This window comes from Amblyomma americanum, chromosome 11 (genome assembly GCF_052857255.1).
Source record: "Amblyomma americanum isolate KBUSLIRL-KWMA chromosome 11, ASM5285725v1, whole genome shotgun sequence".
NCBI classification, from domain to species: domain Eukaryota; kingdom Metazoa; phylum Arthropoda; class Arachnida; order Ixodida; family Ixodidae; genus Amblyomma; species Amblyomma americanum.
This window is the reverse complement of record NC_135507.1, coordinates 86512010-86530966: the sequence shown is the minus strand read 5'-3', so window position 1 is coordinate 86530966 and position 18957 is coordinate 86512010. Positions and strand designations below refer to the sequence as shown.

The 18957-nt window shown below is 46.1% G+C and overlaps 1 protein-coding gene and 1 long non-coding RNA gene across 2 annotated transcripts; both read left to right on the top strand.

The window, feature by feature from the left end:
- Nucleotides 1-3319: 3319 nt before the first annotated feature.
- On the top strand, nucleotides 3320-12471 carry LOC144110208 (uncharacterized). The gene is made up of 3 exons (XR_013309767.1): nucleotides 3320-3479; nucleotides 10607-10768; nucleotides 12420-12471. It is a non-coding gene; the product is annotated as an uncharacterized LOC144110208 (long non-coding RNA).
- Nucleotides 12472-13629: 1158 nt separating this feature from the next.
- Nucleotides 13630-18369, top strand: LOC144110478 (uncharacterized). The gene is made up of 3 exons (XM_077643391.1): nucleotides 13630-13737; nucleotides 17987-18073; nucleotides 18136-18369. Exons 1-3 carry the CDS (start codon nucleotides 13667-13669, stop codon nucleotides 18323-18325), a joined length of 348 nt encoding a protein of 115 aa, XP_077499517.1. The 5' UTR covers nucleotides 13630-13666; the 3' UTR covers nucleotides 18326-18369.
- The last annotated feature ends 588 nt before the right edge of the window (nucleotides 18370-18957 follow it).

Sequence of the window (18957 nt, the reverse complement as noted above, 5' to 3'; positions counted from 1 at the left end):
GGGTGGTACCATACGTATTGTTGTTTTGTGATGTACATGTCGGTATGCAAAGTTGTCGTAAGCGTAGGAGAAAACAAGTTAGCTAACGCCCTTCATTTGATATCGAATTCGCGAATCATGCGCTAATTTTTTTAGTATGCACTGTAGCTGTTGTATCCAGCAAATAAATAGTTAACTGTGTCACACGCAAGTAAAAAAATAGAAGCGCTGTATGCAAACTCCTTTCGTAAACGCTAAATGTGCAGAGACGTCGGTTCCCTGGTTTCGCCAGAGCTGGCTTTCTGGTAGGACGTCGAAAGTGTTTCATCACCTGCAATACGAGACGCAACCTCTCTTTGCAGGCATGCAGCTCTCCACAGCCAATTGCATGGGTGGTGACGGAAGCCGTGGATACCGCCGTTCCTTGAAAGCAGGTGACATCAGCAGTCATGCCCGCCGCGTATGAGCTGTGCCAAGAAATCTTCTGGACAGGTAGGCCTGATTTTCGCATCCGGGGCTAACGTAGCGGTCGGGATAAGACTGAACGTTATCCTGTGGTAGATGGATGCTGAACTCGGTTTGCTCAGCATGCTGCGCTGCCACGATTTCCAATGTCGGCTTCCCAATGTGGCCGCGTTGTAGAAGATCTGCCTAGTGTTGCGGCGAACAAGACTACTCAGTTCATGTATCCATGTGAGTTCGTGCCCGAAGGCTAAAACGCCTGGAAAGGAGGTTACGGGCATGTCTGAACCCCGACCAGCCGAACACCCGTGTTAATAACTGAAAACGTGGTTAGAGGTCGATTCTTTGCGCGAACGAAGGCAAAACAGTCTCGCGCCTTTTAAGCCCTTAATCGCTCTTCGAAGTGCATGCTTCGACAAACGATTCTCCCATTGCATAATATAATTCAGTACTAAGAAGTGCTGCCGGAACCTCAGATTTTATGACCATTTTTTGTAGACTAAAGCACGTTCACATGTGTTAAATATAAGAAGATAATTCAACGCACGCTTATACCGCGGCATAAGAGCATTTACACTGAACAGACGTAAGCGACGAGCAGGGCAGGAACCAGCCTTTAAAACTCGGCCTAGCGATTGCATGTTTTGATACATTTTCTTCCCTATAATTACAGTAACTTTACTTTGTATAGAGGAACAAATTGTCGGGAATTTTATGCCGCATTCATGGTGTCGTTTCAGCCTATGACGCAGGCCGAAAGAAAATTAAATCAGAAGAGAAACCAATACATCCTTCTAGCTCGTGTGGTCTATGCGACATTTGCGCTTACCGATCAGTCTTTGCCGAGAAAATAATCTCGGGGGACACAGATTAGCATGTGTGTTGGCCCGATGTGAACGCAGGTTACACTTGCCGCCATTTTTTTTCAACACGCTGTACTAGACGTCCTTCTTTGCAGCATGGTGTCAGGCTTCCTCGGGGAGAGACTTGCGTTTCCACTGCCTCCCGCGGAAGAAGCATGCCCAGCGTGGAGGACGAGCGGCTGCACCTTCAACGACCACAGCGAGAAACCAGGCGGCGGCAACTGGAGTATTCCGCTCGGCCGTTACGCTGAGAACGAGCGGTAAGCTTGGGTTCTAGTTTCAGTCCAATACCTGCGTTCGCTCTGCGCCACTAAATCACAGCTGTTAACATTAGGGTGAAACTCTTTCTTAATTAGAACTGAACATTGGTGTTGCGCATTTTATATCGCCCGTATTGTTAAATAATAATAATATTATTATTATTAATAATAATAATAATTGGTTTTGGGGGAAAGGAACTGGCGCAGTATCTGTCTCATATATCGTTGGACACCTGAACCGCGCCGTAAGGGAAGGGTAAAGGAGGGAGTGAAAGAAGAAAGGAAGTTGGAGGTGCCGTAGTGGATGGCTCCGGAATAATTTCGAGCACCTGGGGATCTTTAACGTGCACTGACATCGCACAGCACACGGGCGCCTTAGCGTTTTTCCTCCATAAAAACGCAGCCGCCGCGGTCGGGTTCGAACCCGGGAACTCCGGATCAGTAGTCGAGCGCTCTAGCCACTGAGCCACCGCGGCGGGGCCCCGTATTGTTGACGATTTATGTTTTGCCTTGTTTTAATTCCTCGGATGAAAATCGGGGGGGGGGGGGGGTTAATTAGCGGTGCATTGCAAGCGGGGAATCTTTTTTTTACGCTTGATTCATAGCACGTCCCGCCAGATCCCGGAATCGGTTCCTCCACGAGACCAATTCTCATTGCAGGAGGGCTCTTTCGTCTCGTCCAGCGGAAAGCGAAGTAGCAGAATTTTTCCGGGCCACTACATGAAAGAAGGCGGAAGAAACAGGAAAGACTGGCTCAACAGCTCACACGCCCTCCTCCTTCATGGCCGGTAAGGAACGGCTCTCTTTAAGGAGACGGGTTCGTCGTGATGTTTTTCGCTGGTTTCTTGGCTCATCATACAAGCAGCATAGGGCCCCAGTGAGATTATTGTGAACACATCTATGGAGTCTGGAAACCGCCCTTGGTTTTCCTGGAGAAAACAGAGATATTGAGTTTTCTGACATATAGGCGTAATAATTGAACGAAGTGATAAAAAGATTGGGAGAAGGTGCATTTGCAAAGACCTCTCTAGTTTTCAGAGGACTCGAACAGTTCAGATCTCTTTTGCATGTCTGAAGAGTTAGATCTTGGACCGTTGAAAAACTACCAACGTATTTTGATGTCGAGGGGCCGGGTTCATTCCAGGATTAGATGCTTCCAGTGGTGAGGTACTACGGCAGTGTGCCCGCGATCTCTCCGACCAAACCAGTCTTTCTTGTCGATTTCCTTTCCTCGAAGGTTCTCACCAGCCTCATCACGAGTTTTTGCCATTTTCTGGTTGCCGTCTGAAATATCTGCCATAACGTATTCGCCGTTTTTTGTTTTCTTACCACCCAACCGCAATTTTATTCTAGTTTTCACCATCATGCCTTTAAAGACATCCGTTGGTTTTAAGGTCCTAATTCTTCTAATCTCTTCATATCGTACATCCGACCGTTTTTTAGACACAATCACACTTCGACCGAGTTGCCTGGCGGATTTCGAAAAAGACAATTTAGAAAAAGCTTCTCACTTGAAGCGGCCAAGTTCGGAAGAACTCTTACAGTGTGCGTGTGCGTGTGTGCGTGCGTGTGCGTGTGTGTGTGCGTGTGGGTGTACATGTGCGTGTGTGTGTGTGTACGCACGTGTGTGTGTAAGCGCGTGCGTGCGTGCGTGCGTGCGTGTGCGTGGGGGGTTGGTTTTGTGTGCAGTCCTAGGTTGCACGTGATCTGTCTGGTCTCTTGCGACACGCCCCTGCCGTTGCAGTTGGCCTATTCTGCAACAAGAGCCTTCTGTCTCCCCTCCGGCGTGGAAGCACAAGCCAGCCATGTAGCGCCAGCATGGAAGCAGGTGGCATCGGCGAGGACACCCGTCACCCTCCGTTTCTCCCACCCGGCAGGATATTTCATGGAGAGTACCACGCTTCCCCTTGGCCCGGTAAGCCTACTTTTTCTCATTGGGCAATTTGGGTCCCTTGTTTCGGATGTTTGGTAACCCATTGAACGGCCTTCTTTCATCCAATGCGCCAAAAGAGGATAAACGATAGCTACACTCAGTGTCAAAAGTTTATCGTGGCATTAACTCAAGGCCTCGAATAAACATCTGCCGCTTAATCTCCAGTTAGTTCCGAAATTGTGGACTACACAGTTCACCATTAAAACAACGGCTTGTGTACATAGTACACAAGTTGATCATTTTACCCTTGTTTTTTTGCTGGTTTGATTTTTCCGGAACGAGGTACCGAGACTTTGCCGGTCGTTCTTGGGGCCTACCTCCCGTGAGCCGGGAGGAGAAAAGGATTTATTGGGGTTTAACGTGCCAAAGCGACTCAGGCTATAAGGGACGCTGTAGCGAAGGGCTCCGAAAATTTCGACCACTTGGGGTTCTTTAACGTGCACTGACATCGCACAGTACACGGGCCTCTATAATTTCGCTTCCATCGAAATTCTACCACCACGGTCGGGTTCGAAACCGCGTATTTTGAGTCAGCAGCCGAGCTCCATTAGCACTGACCCGCCACCACGGCGGGGCCCCTACTGTATGATAGTGATCTGCGCTAGCCGTACTTACACAGCAGTGGAACGTTAGTCACCTTATAAAACGGGCATTTTCCACTTTGACCACTGCCCCAGTAATAAACCGTAAAACACGTATGCTAACTTTTCTGCAACTTTTCTGAGTAATTTAGCTTACCAAGTTAGCATACATGTTGTACTGTTCATTACCGGGGTGGCATGTATGTATGTATATATATATATATATATATATATATATATATGTGTGTGTGTGTGTGTGTGTGTGTGTGTGTGTGTGTGAAAAAAACGCCCGTTTTCACGGATGCACGGATGTGAGATGACGTTCTACGTCACACTGGCGGTATTACAGGACGTGCTACGTCCACCGCTATGGACGAGGGTGGCGCTGGTGAACACCCTTAAGGTTCGCTTACACGCAAAAAACATAAATGCCCACGAAAGCAGCAGAGTGGACAGCCGTCGCCGTAGCTCAGTTGGTAGAGCACCGGACGCGATATTCGGAGGTCTTGGGTTCGGTTCCCACCGGCGGCATGGCTGTTTTTTCAGCTGCTTTCTATGTCATTTTCTTTAAACCAATTGACTGGCACTACAAATTAAAAAAAATAGAAACATTCCACTATGCACCTTGGTTTCGGTGACTGTTGGCTTCCTTAAAATGTTTGTCAAACGAGCCCCTTATTTCATTTGCTTTGTTTGCTAATATATATATATATATATATATATCTATATATATATATGCCTTAGTAATAAACAGTACAACATGTATGCTAACTTTTCTGTAACTTTTCTGAGTACTTTAGCTTACCATGGTGTCCAGCCAGTGTATTCCCTTCCATGATGAATATTCTGTCGATGTTTTGAATAACACAATTGTTATTATTTTTAAAAATGAAAAGCCATGAGCTTCTTGGAGTATATTACGGTAAGTGCGCCTCAATGACCGTGGACTACTAGAGAAACTCTTCGGCGAGCTCTCCGGCTGTTTTTCTTTGACAGCGTCAACCGTGAGCCTCACGACACCAAGCAGTACAACAGCCCCTTTGAGGAAAGTTTCATGACAAATTAGAAATTGAAAGAATCGACCCTCCTTTAAACTGTACTTTGCTGCGGCGAACACGGGTGAGTGGGTCAGTGCGACGAGGCCATCAAACTGTGGATCGGAAAATGCCAAAAAGAGCGCTTCGTACTTGTAAAGGGAAGTGATGGGGACATCGGACTGCGTTGAAAACCGCTGGTGGCGCTACGATTCCTTACTGTGATGTTCACCAATTACCGTGAGCATTGCAGCAGTGTCTAGTGCATGACCACCCACTTACTTTGCGAGAGGTTCAATTTTTCAATTCAATTCAATTCAATTTATTCTCCAGTTATACACTGGAACGTTCTCCGGGCTAAGGGGTCCGACTTGGCCTTGGCTGTGTCCCGGAGAGGTTTACGGAGCGGCGACAGCCAGTATATACAAAGAAATGCTGTACAGAGTGTATATAAGTATGCACTTTCTATATATATATATATATATATATATATATATATATATATATATATATATATATATATATATATATATATATATATATATATATATATATATATATTGACTTGAGTGTTCATCTAGCTTTTTGCGTGAAAAATTATTCCTTTCTTTATAGCGATTTAATATAACAGGTGGATTGTGCTTCATGGACTGCAATTTATAATCGGTGCGAAAAGGAGGAATGAGCCAAGGGCCGGTGTTACGGGTAGCAACATTTTGTTCATGGCTTGTCAATGAAGATGCACGTTCCAAAAAAGGAAACTCTTTTGTGGAAAAGAGAAATGACTTGAAGACGCGATACTCATGAAAGTGATGAATTCGGATAAGATTGTAGTCATCAATACTACTGGCGGTGGTCAAGCCGGGATCAATATTTGCTATGTGGAACATAATTTTCTTCTGAAGGACGATGGTGTTGTTTATGTTGGTTTTTGCTGTGGCAGCCCAAGCTAGGTTGCAATATTTTATTTTAGAGAAAAGAGAAAAATAACCCACAATATACTTGATGATTAGCTTTTACAGGCAATAGCATTCGACAGCGGGATAGCGCGCCAGCAACGACAGAAAGCTTTTTACAGATGTGACCGATATGATCGTTCCAGCTCAAATTGCTCTGAAACTTTACGCCCAGAATTTTATGTTCTTCGACAAGTTCGAAGGGTTGGCATAAATATCGCACTGTACTGTTCACCTTAAATATTTTATTTCGGGCGCGAAATAATATCGCTTTCATTTTCCTAGCATTAATTTTATTAAATTTCCTGCGACCGCACGCACAGTTTATCAAGTATTTCATTACGTTTCACGATTAGTGTGTTTGGGTCACTGCCGATAATTAAGAAGCTACTGTCTGGAGCATAAATGAAAAATTTAACTGTTTTGTCAATTTGCACTAAATCGTTAATATATGTTTTAGAAAGAACGGGGCACAGTATACATCCCTGCGGCAAACCGCAGACAAGAGGTAACAAGGAAGATTGTTGGCTGCTTAGTGAAACGCCTTGTGTTTTGTTACTTATGTAGGACTCAAGCAGCATTAGCGGTTCTCTACAAATGCCGTATGGATATAACTTGCCAAGAAGGACTTTATGCTTTAGGGAGTCGGAGGCTTTCCGGGTTCCTGCCCCGGCAAGCTAGGAGCCCGCTCTTTATGATGGTGCACAAGCGCCTTCTCAGCGTTCTCACTGCTGAAAACCTTTGAGAAGGGTCATCCGTATGGGTTCCGATTGGAGCAATAATACGCTGCGTGTTCCCGGTGTATCTTTGCTGCATCCAGCAACTTCCATTTGATTCTCGTAATCAAGAGCCGAGTCTCTGGCAGCTTTTCTTAATCACGTGCGGTTAACGCTGTGCATTCGCGAACTTTTGTATCATTCCCGAGATGAAGCGTTGCGGCTTAGTCGTAAATCGTACGACAGCAGCTGGTGTCGATCGAGCAACTTCAACGCGTCCTTGTAAAGCTACTTTCTTCTTTCTCTAAACGCGTTACTCTGGTGTGAAAAGCTTCACTACCCGTTCACTCCAGCTGTTTGGTCTCTCGTGCGCCGTTGGTCTGTTTATCTTCTCCCAGTAACTTTTTTTGTAGGGATCTTATAGCAGAGTACCAGCGTGAGTCTACTGGGCTGGGTACTCAAGCGCTCAGCGGTGTTAGCTTAGTGGTATAAGCTTAGCATTTATTAGCTTAATATTAGCTTAGTGGTATTAGCTTAGTAGCGGTATTAGCCTTTGTCCAAGCCTGAGCCTGAACCCGCCGCCGCGGTGGCTGAGTGGTTACGGCGCGCGGCTGCTGGCTCAAAAGACGCGGGTTCGATCCCGGCCGCGGCGGTCGAATTTCGATGGAGGCGAAATTCTAGAGGCCCGTGTACTGTGCGATGTGAGTTCACGTTAAAGAACCCGAGGTGGTCAAAATTTCCCGAGCCCTTCACTACGGCGTCCCTCATAGCCTGAGTCGCTTTGGGACGTTAAACCCCCATGAACCAAACCAAACCAAAGTGAGCCTGAACTCGGTTCACTGTTGATCCTCCTCCTACTCTTAGCCGCATGTCGTCCCGATTATGCCGAAGAGTGCTCCTAGCCGCATCAACGGGCGAGGGCAGCGATTCTGGCAGGCAGTGTGCCAGTGTGGCGGCATGGCGAAAGGGGGCCAGTGGTCGCACTTCGCTGACTTTGGCACCTTTTACGCTGTTCCGTCGCGGTGGCCCAAGAACTCGAATGTATGAGCACCTTGCATTGGATTATCATATGGTTTTATACGAACCCGACCCACTATTCTTAATCCACCCATTAATCCACAATACTCACATTTTTACAAAATTGAATTCACCTACCAATATCCACTAATGCACCACAATTTTTTCAGGCTGAGCCTAATTGAAAAATGGGGGGTCCTTTTGAATATTTGGATGTTGGCAAACTACCAAATGATATCGCATTTTCCGAAGAATGGCATTAAGAACAGCCCAAATGATTGAAATATGAATTCAAACGTATTTTAACTCCTTCGGAAATGCATGGCCCATTTTGTTTCGACTTCCTGAAGCGGAATCTTCGTGCGAATGCTGTCGAGTCCATGATGCAAGCCGGGAGCAATATCTGCTAAAGTTAAACATGTGTTTGGTTTCCTGTTTATCGGTCGCACTCAGTATTAGTCGTGGAACAACAGTGCAATGCTATGAAAGCTTGGGCATAATAATTCAAAAGTTGTAAAAAAAGAGAAGAGGTCCTTTCGAGAACGAATCGGGAGATGCCTGCGTAACGTTGGGACCTGGTCTTTTCTTACCGCTTCAAGCTGGGCCCGTGTACCGTCGAGATAGTCCGATATAACACGATCTGCGTGGAGCTAGAAGGCAATGAAATTCAATATAAGTAAAAACCCTGAGCTATACCGAAGCCAGCTCTCAGAATTGATGCACCTGCCGTTATTCCCTTTTTTGCGCCACAGATTCCAGCGGCAGATGCCCTTATATATATGGGTAAGGGCCGCACTTTAGGTTAGGTTAGGTTACGTTAGGCTGGGTAAGGTTAGGATGCGGCCCTTATCCGAAAGCGGCACTTTTGACTTACATTTCCAAGCGATATTCGATGTAAATATGTTATGATTCATTAGACGTTGACGCCATATCTAGCGGCTAGTACGGGATCACTTAAATGTTCTTTATCGCTGTCACCGCAGCTCGCGCTGTCATCGTCATCATCCTCACAAAGGCCTTTCTCTCCACCGCACTTTTCGCCGACGCCGAAGCTGCGTCCTGCTGCGCGCTTTCCGTGTTTTTTTGGCGCATGTGACACCTCGAAGCTTAATAGCTGTATTGTACGCGGTTAAGCGTCGTTTTTCCCGTCAGAAACTGTCACCTGCGGCATACTGGCAAAACGAATCACTCAAGATGCAGCTCAAATGAACATTTCGCGGAACTTCATGGACGAAACTTAACAGATAGCACTAAGATGCACAGCGATACATGCTCTAAAATGATAATGACTGAAGCAGGTGGCTCTCCTCATCTGGCAGCTCCTTGGGAACGCGTGCGCACGAGTACAGCAGTTTACCCGAATATATATACGGTATATTCCTTCTGTAGTCCTCCGAATCACCTGTTATAGCTTGTGTCTTGAACTATCAGGATCGCCGTTCATAGGAAATGCATCATGTCATGAGTCTTTAGTCACATACGTGGGTACTCCGACCCAAAATGCTCTCCACCTTACACTTGCAGATCGCGGAGCCCGTTTTGTGGACTTTTTTGGTACTGTTATTAGTACCCTATATAATTTTTCAACGACCTGCTAAACGAGTCATCCTCTTACTACAGTGGGGTCTCTTTCCTGGAGAAGCGACTTTCGTTTCCAGTTCCTCCCGCAGAAATAGCCGGTGGCTCTGCCGCTTCCCGCCACCTGTGGACTCCTGCCCGAATAACCTGCCGGGGTAGGTATGGGTGTTCTATAACACGACGGCTAGCAGAACTTCCTGCTTGTCCACGAGCTCCCCAGCAGTACAACTAATCGGACCAATATTGGATGTATATTGGCTAAAGCCGGTCCAACAACGCGACAGCCTTAGCCAATATATTTTCAATATTGCGCAGATTACCTGTGCTGTTCGGGCTAGCACTTTCGGCGAAACTTTGGTAAATCGCACGTTACGTCGGGTCAGGTTTGCATCGTTTTAAGTGGCCGCTTTTTTTTGTACTTTGCGTCGCAGTCATCGTTCGGGGTCCAGTTAGTGCTAGTGCAAACCGAGCAGGGCTTCAGCCGTCAGGGTCGCGCTAGCCGGCGAGCATATGAAAAGGTAATAAACAAGATCCTTAAAATGCTGGTGAAGCAGTTTACGGACGCACGTATTAGTCGATTAGAAAACATCGAAACAAAGTGTGATCGCAAAAAATTTCTGTAAACATCCGAGCGATCTTGTGAACGCACCTTTGTGCGTATGTATGTGGTTAGACGTATGTCGACGTATGTGGTTGGAAGTATGTCGAACCACATACATATTCGCATGTGGTTCGACGCTGGTTTTAAGTGCGTCCCTGCAGGTGGCGCTGCAGGCGTGGGACTACTGGTTAGGATTTGTTAATGGACGGTAGAATTAACCCCGTTCCTGGCCTGCAGTCGTACAAGGTCAGTGGTGATGTGCCCCGCCACGACACAGGGCCAGAGGCAGCGAATGAATGCACTGTCTTACCCACCGCATTTACAGTTCGCTCTACTGCTTACGCATGATAGATTTTCGCTCTTTTAGAGACAGGGTTAGAGGGCGAGTGATCATCGTCGCAGACACGACCCTGGCTGGCTCATCGCGACCTCTGGTGATTCTGGTGGAACTAGTATCCTGTGACTAATTCCACAGGACGGGTTCCACTGAAATGCGAGGCCCTTGGCAGATCCACGTGCTACACGTCTGGCCAGACTCTGATAGCCGCTTATAAAAGATATGTTAATTTCAGGTGGCCTCTTACCCTGACGTTTTAACATGCGGACTCCTCTGCTTCAACTTGCAGGCAGACTGAGTCCTGGAAGGCAAAGCCGCGCCTCAAGCCCGCAATGTGAAAGCAGGTGCCACGGCCTCAATGACAAAGCAGGTGCTTTGGCCTCTACAACGTGAAAGCAGGTGGCTCCCGCAGAGACACCATCGAGGATACACGAGGTGCCGCAAGGCCGAGGTAGGCTTGGCTATTAATGCAGATCCCATTAAGGGATACCTTCCCGAGAATTTTTGCCACAGTTGTAGAACCCCAAAATTTTACATCGTAATGATTCAAGAGAGTGCTTTTGGGAAAACTTAACTGAAACTTCCCAAAATTTTGTCTTATTGCTGTCTGATTATACAACTCTTCTGTCGCTGTAGTTGAGCTCGTTCACCGCCATAGTGGCGCTTCAATTACTCCGTCGGCGGTACTGGCGAAATTATGCACTGAATTTGATTTAGTCCTCCCCGCTCTTCCATTACGTTTATTCACAACGCGGGGATGTCTCCCTAGGTGGGTACATTCTGCTTATGTGCATGAAATTACTTGCTTACCCCGCCTGCAATCCCATCACCTATAATATCGAGGTAGCTTTGCGCAAGCAAATGTGACATGTAACAATATTCCTGGCAAAAAACGACTCCATAAGACTGGTCTTCACGGGAACGCAGCGCCGAAGTTCTATCCGCGTGTTCGGGCGGTTGCTTTAACTTTTTTGTATTATGCGCAACAGCGGTTAGATTCAATATTTAAGGCCCTTCGCGTCACCTCCTACGTGGCGCACAGCGCTCTTGATTTGTGTTTCCTGTGGCCAGGACAATTATCGACTGCAATCCAGAGAGCACTGCAGCAGTTTATTGAATGTCGAGCGTATATTTCAGGCGCTTTAGATCATTTTTGCTCTTGCTATAAGTGGCGCGTGGTTTTATCATTTGATTTCTCGAGGCGATGGGACACAAACGTTACAACAAATGTATGCCTGTCAGGACAATTCAGGAAAGGGGCTGGGTGGTGCACGAGGCCAATGCGTCTGCAGCGATCATTCGAGGAATGCCGAACAATCACTGAAGGTTGAGGCTGCTGACGTCGAAGACCACTTTCTGAACACTGAACGAATTGGCCTTGACTAGGTGACACCCTGTTCCCTATATTCTAGCCGACCCAAAAACGTAAATGGGATACCGTGTGGATGAGGAAGTCGCCAGCAGACTGCACCTAGGAAATACTATCATGGATAAATTGCATTCAACGTGCGCTCCAAGAAGATATCAACACAGTAGCGTTAAGGCTCCCGTTCTGCCAAAAATCTGGCGGCGTCGTCAGCGTAAGCGTTGTGAGCGTAAAATTCTCGGAGGAGGAACTTCGGTGGGCCACCGAGGCCCACTGGATTGAGAGCAAACTGCTCACAGTAGCTGGTGGCAGTTAAATTAATGATTGGTCGATAGATGTAGAATAAACTATTGACATTCCATTTCATTCATTCATTCATTCAATCATTCATTCATTCATTCATTCATTCATTCATTCATTAATTCATTCTTTCTGTCAGCCTTCGCAGGCTGTTACAGGAGTGGAAAATTCTAATAAATGCACACCCATTTTTTGTATAAGGAGAAAGGCAGTGGTTGGTTTGTTGCAATTTGAAGTTTCTAAATGAAGGCGATGTCTTCAGAGACCGGCGTGTTCATAGCCGCTTATGCGCCATACAATTTCCCAGCACACAACACTGACTACACGCAACACGCCACAACCAACTATTATGGCGCAAAATTCTCGAGCACACTTGTTCACTCTCTTGCGCCTGTAGTTGATGATCTGTTGTTCTTGCTCCCCACTTTCATCTAAGGTGTCAACAGGGAGATGGACGTGGCCAGGACCCGCGTCCGCCTACGCGCCCGTCCACCCAGCAGAGTGTGCTCTGAGAGGTCACCGTTGTCCCTTGAGCTGGTAAGCTGGTTGATAACCATTCTGGTTAGACATAGTGAAATGGTTGGAGTAGCAGGTAACACATTAACCCGCCTCCTGTGGCACACAACAAAAGCGGGAGGAAGAATACAGGACAAATCTCCTGACCTGTTGGTTTCCCTTGTTCTTTTATTTATTGCGATAGCATTAGAACCCCCATTATCGAAAAAAGTGTGGTGTTGGCATGTCAAGTATTGGTAGAGAGGAGGCAAAGATGGAGAAATCATCATTTGTGCTTTCAAGGGAGATGATGAAGGGAAATTGCACGAACAGGGCACGAGGTGGGGGCAATGAATGTTAATAGGGAAGCGTTATGTGGTGAGAGCAGGAGAAGGGGGATAGTAGGGAATAAAGAAGGAAGTGAGAGGAAGAGGGCAAGAGAATGGGGCGAGAGGGTGGGAAGGGGAGGATGGAGAGGTGGGGAGACCTGACTGGTCGCCATAAGTCGAAGCTTGGTAACGCGGGAAAGTTTGTTATATCAAATTTAGAGGAACGTGGGAAATTTTATTAAGGTTTGTTGTCGAACTCGGCGTGGGGGCACTGTGATTTCTCACAGGCAGCAGCCTGATCTGCGTTTTTGCTGAGGACGTCAATTTGATGAGAGGACATTTTTGCAGGGTTCGCCGACACTACATATAGCACACAGCTCTTCCACAACGACTGCTGGTGGCCTACTCCTGTCCTAATTTGTTTTTTTTTTGTATTCCGGGTGGTTTGAGGAAATATTAAAATTTTACAACCAAACCTGTCTCCTCAATTTATTTGTTGTTAATGGTGCTTTATTTTGGAGCTTTTTTTTTCTAAATTGCATGGCTCCTGCCGCGACCTTTACTTCTTTTGCGTAAGCCCGTCTGCCGTTTCTCGCTATGTGTTTTAACTCGACGCATGCTGTGCCTGTTTCATTGGTCAATTAGCGTTTGATTTAAAATTACATTGTTATTTCTTTTTTTACCGGGTTCATTTATTTCGATTAGTTTAAACTTGTGATATCAGTGATTAAACCTGTGACAGCGATGCGCACATGCTACAAGCGATGTACTCGACCTTTCCAGGCTGCCTCGCTCGAGCAGAGACTGGCGTTTCCACTTGACCCCGTGGGGAAGCAGGGCGCAGTTCCTGGAGGGCGAGATGAGGGCCGCAGCAAGAATGCAGGTGGCGCTGGCGTCGAAGCTCCGCCCACTTGCAGTCGGACACCTCCAGTGAGTCTTCTAGTAAGCGTGCGTTCGGTGCTCGGCGCAAGGCATCGATTGTCGCTACACCGCTGAAACCGCCTAACTGGTAACTGCTTGAGTGAAATCTCGTTAATTCAAGCTCGCTTACAACGAACTGCCGGTTAATTCGAACCGTGATGGCACTGGTATCGTCAAAATGAGAAGTGTTGGAATCTAGCACAATTCGAACAAATTTTCGATCTTTCAGTTCGAGTCATTCACATTAGAATGTAGTAAAAAACAAAAGAGGCATCAAGCAATCAGATATCGAATCAGTGCAACCACACTTCGCCGATTTCGAGATGCAAAAAATTTAGCCGCTTATTGACATCGCTGCGCTCGTTAAAGTACACTGCGACGTTTAAAATTGCGGCCCTCATTCGCGACGTCTAGGCTGACACTGCGTCAATAGATTTTGTGGGTAAGAATTCTTTGAGTAAGTGATAATTGGTCTCCATACAATTTTTTTTGGCAGGCAGTGTGTGATCACCTGCTTTTTGAAGGTGTAACACTGCTTTCGAATCTCCACCGCATAAGTTATTCTTATCACACATGGGCGTTAATCAGTCTCTCGTTAAGCTACTCGGTATGGTGTCATGGTTTACCATGCTACTCACGGAGAGGGAGGCGGGTCTGCTCGCTTGATGCGATGTTTCGGCCGAGGCAGATAACGATAGCCCACATAAAAAAAATACACGCCAAGCACACTCAGAATCCCATTTAGAGCTTCAAAGCGCGCAACATGCAGCGCTGGGCTAGTGTGGGACATATCGTAAAATGCTATGCGACAAAAAGTATTTGACCTAAAGATACGCAGTTATATGTCGACATGTGTCGTGAAGTCACGCATCTGTGCTTTCGTCCCTACCAAGTTGAACCTGAACCTTTCGTAGCCTTTATTCGTTCTTTTCTTGCAGTTTGGCAGTGTTCCACCTCTGTCAAAATCGTATAGAAGTTCAAATGGAAAATAAAGAAATAGGGCTAATATGTGCAAACTCTTTTTGCCTAATCACATGAAAGAAATGCATAAAAAGTACAGTCTCGTTATTCCCATTCTAAGAAGTGAGGGAGAGCGATTAGGCTTAGCGTCAAGAGAGTTTCCTGACCTGAAAGAGGCAGGGTACTGAAATCAGACGGATGTGCAGGAAGCGAAGTAAAGCCGCTGGCTCTCGCGCGGAAAATGCTCGCGAGCGCGCATCCTCCGTGCGTGCGCGTTTCTCTCGGCCGGCGTGCACCGGTGTACCTGGAGGAAAAAAAACAAACTAGGAGGCAACGTGACGTCATAATCTTGAAGCCTAGTGGTAAAACAATATAATGGAATGCATCATGGGAAAGTAGGCCCTCACATGACAAAGCAGCGGTAGCTCTTATCCGGATTTCGGTTTCGTTCTCTCGTCGTGTTGCGTCAGACACAAAAAAGCACCGCTATCCAAGCGGGTTGGCAGTCTGGTAACTGTGGAGGGCCTATTTCCGGAGAATCATGCCAAGTTTATTTCAGCTCTTGTCGTACAAAAACCGTGGGCAATGCAAAAAAAAGCGGCTCGCAATGACCGCTGGACAAGTTAGGTCACCTGTAGAAGTCAGCAGCATTAGCAGAGACACTTACACAGGAGAATGATTATACATTGTTGGAGAAAGAAGAAAAAAAGAGAAATGACGGGTAAAAACATTTGAACCGAGTAACAAAATACAACGTAGTTAATGAACAGCTCCCTAAGTGCAGAAGAAGACATTTTTGTTAAATTGCTATAGAGAGGGGTGTTCAAACATTTCGGAAGAATATATTTGAACATCGCACAACCGTAGTTTGTTCTGAATCTGGGTATTGCAAAAATTGCATGGTCTCTACTTGTGCGGATCAAAAAAAGGTCATTTCGTGCCGTGATTTTTTTTATAAAAGCAGGCAAACCTCTAATCAAATAGCTTATCAACCGGAATAATTTTATACTTTTGTCTTATGGGGCGAGTCGGGGCGTCAAAGGAAGCATTTGTAATGATCTGTAACATTTTTTCCGTACTGTACAAATTTTTTGTATTCGACACAGTAGTATTTCCCCATATCAAGGAACAGTAACCTATATATGAGAAGAAAAAACCGTAAGAAAGGCCGAGATTCGTTTTCGCGGGCAAAATATGTTTATTACGAGCGATGTTACCTATGATTTTAGACAGGGTGATGAATATCTTGCTAATGTGGGTATTCCATGACATTGTGGGAGTAAAATCTATGCTAAGGGAGGTGAATGCCTCGATGTATTGGAGTTCTGTGCCGCTGAAAAGGATTGGAGGAGGATTGGTGACTATCTTGCCTTTGGAATGAAATATTATTGCCTTTGTTTTCTCTCGGTTTACTAATAATGAATTCAATGAAGAGCATTACCTCAAGTTATCCAGTGGTGTGTTTGTGGTGTGAGTTGTTTCTTATCTGAGGAGGAGCGGAATAAGCTGGTGTCGTCAGCATAAATAATATATTTGATCTCTTTTCTTATGTTGACTATGTCGTTTATGTATATATTAAAATGTATATGACCTAGAAGACTGCCCTGGGGCACAGCGTTTTAAATTTGTAGAACTTCAGGTTGGCAATTATTTATGGAAACTAATTGTGATCGCGAGCACATATATGATTTGAAAAGATTAAGGGCATGACCACGTATTCCGTGATGTTCGAGCTTTACAAAGAGAGTATTATGATTAAGCGTATCAAAAGCCTTACTAAAGTATACAAAAATTCTTAATGTAAGCTTCTAGGATTCAATATTGCTTAATATACTCATTTTCACCAAGTAATGCCTGTTCTGTTGATCTATTTTTGGTGCACCCATACTGGCAGTCGTTTATAATAGTGTGTTGTAGGAAATAATGAACACGGAAATGAATTACACTTTCAAGCCTCTTAGAGAACAAGGGCAAAACAGATATTGGCCTATAATTACTTACATTATTTCTGTCTCCCTTTTTATAAATTACGGCCACCCTAGCAAGTTTCATGGCAGCTGGAAAGTGCCGGTAGAAAGAACAATGTTATATATATGCGTTAAACATGGCACAATTTCATGTAACACATACTTTATTGGATGGGTTTGGATATTACAAGAGTCTAGACTTGCCATGTCTTTCTTGGTTTTAGATTAATGCACACCTCATTTTCATTAGTCGGTTCAAAACACAATGATTGTGAAATTTTGTAACCCAAAAGTCTCGAACTGGCAGGGTTATGAGAGCGAGTCCCAACTGAGGTAAAAAATTCTTTAAAAGCTTTGGCCAAGCACGATCCACTTAGTTCAGTACTTTCAACTTTCAGGGTTTTAATTTTGTTTGGACGAGTAATTCTGTTTACCAGCAGATTAAGAGGTTTCCAATTTTCTTTAGAATTACTGGAGAGTTCTCTATCAAATAGGTTATTTTAGTAAGTAGTCCTAGCTGACCTAATTTCATTGTTCAAACGATTGCGAAAACGCTATCAATTCAGCCAAAAGTGTAGTATCCTTAGTTCTAATGAATTTAGAGAACACTGTGTTTCTTCACGAGTCGTACAAGTCGGGCGGATATCCAAGGTTTGCGAGCCTTTTTTGGCGTAGAGTCAGTGTGCAAAAGGGCCCTCGGCAGCGGCGTCCGAGGAGGATGGCTTGCAGAGGCTGAGCGTGTGACGTCATGCTACCTCACTTTTTTTCTTCCTCCATGCCGGCGTGGCTCCGTCCATAATCACGTGACGTCCGCTCCGGCTCTCATTGGCCCTCTGTCGCTGCTCTGTACTGGCATCGGCGCGGCGTCGGCGTTTTTTTTTTCTGTACCGCCAGAACACGATTTGGCAAAAACGTTCTCTCTGGAGGCTATAAACGCTCCCCTGCTGTCGACACCGACGAATCGCCCGGAAAAACGCTCCATGCGGGCTATACTTAACCATCGCGCGTAAACGCACTGACCTATAGAAATCTTAATAGTGTAGCAAGGAACGATTGTATTTTTGAGCTATTTGGCAAGGCGGTCACAGTGAACCATGCGTTATTTTCGCACAGAATAAATTTATTCGGAGCTGAACTGAACTTAACTGAAGAAACTAAAAAATACCACTCCTGATTGCTAGGAGAAAATCCAAAAGTTGGGTTATCGCGAACTGTTAGGCTCCCAAAAGGAAATCTAAACTATAACGCAGCACAGTGTCCAAATGTTTCCAAACATGTCTGCTAATGCGATGTAAAACCCAAAACTGGCACACTCGTGCCTCTCATTTCAGAAGGCTGCTCAAGCGGAGGAGCCAGCGGCAGGTCGCAACAGGAAAGCAGGTGGCGTCAGCGACATTGCACTTCTGGAGCAGAGTCAGGTAGGCCTGAATGAAAACCCTGCTCGGGAGACGTAGAAACCCATTACGCATTGTTTCGCCAGGTCTCAGAGGCGTCGCCACAGTAGTCGTCTGGCCCCTAGCGGCGAGTGCGACGGCGGCATGCACAAGAAGCATGGAGGAAGAAGTAACACTAGGAGGGAGCCTGACGTCACGCGCTCAGCCTCTGCAAGCCATCGTCCTCTGACGCCGCTACCGAGGACCCTTTTGCGCACTGACACTCTTGGGAAATAGGCCCACTACAGTTGCCAGACTTCCAACCAGTGCTTAGATAGTGGTGCGTTTTTAGTCTGACGCAACACAGCGAGAGAGCGAAACCGAAACTGAAATCCGGCTAAGAGCTACCGCTACCTTGCACGTGAGGGCCTATTTGGCATGATGCTTTCCATTATATCTTTTATGACTACGCTTCAAGGTTATGACGTCACGCTCTCTTCTAGTTTTTTTTCTTTCCTCTATGACAAGAGGTACCATGAGAAGCCACCATCTCCCCTGTCGTCTCCGACGCGCTATTTGCTTGTATGGAACAACTGGCGGACCTTCATATGGTGCCAGTTTCCCGACTAGATTGGTACCAAAATTGTGACACAACCATTTGTTGTACAACTTGGAGGAAGGAAAGGTCGGGAGAGGCCCCCTCTATCCGAGCCGCACGCCAAGAAGTATGCCAGAAATCACGCGCTTTCGCAAGGATTACTGGGAGTCTTTGTCCGACGGCTCACATTGCGGCAGCAGTGAGAGTTATAGCGTAGCGCGATCCGCTACAGTGATCTGCTTCCACGAGGCGCCACTGCACATGCACAGGTCGCCCTGGGGGCGTCAGATGGCGCCACGTGCCCGTCGGCTGCATGCGAGCCAGCCGCGTC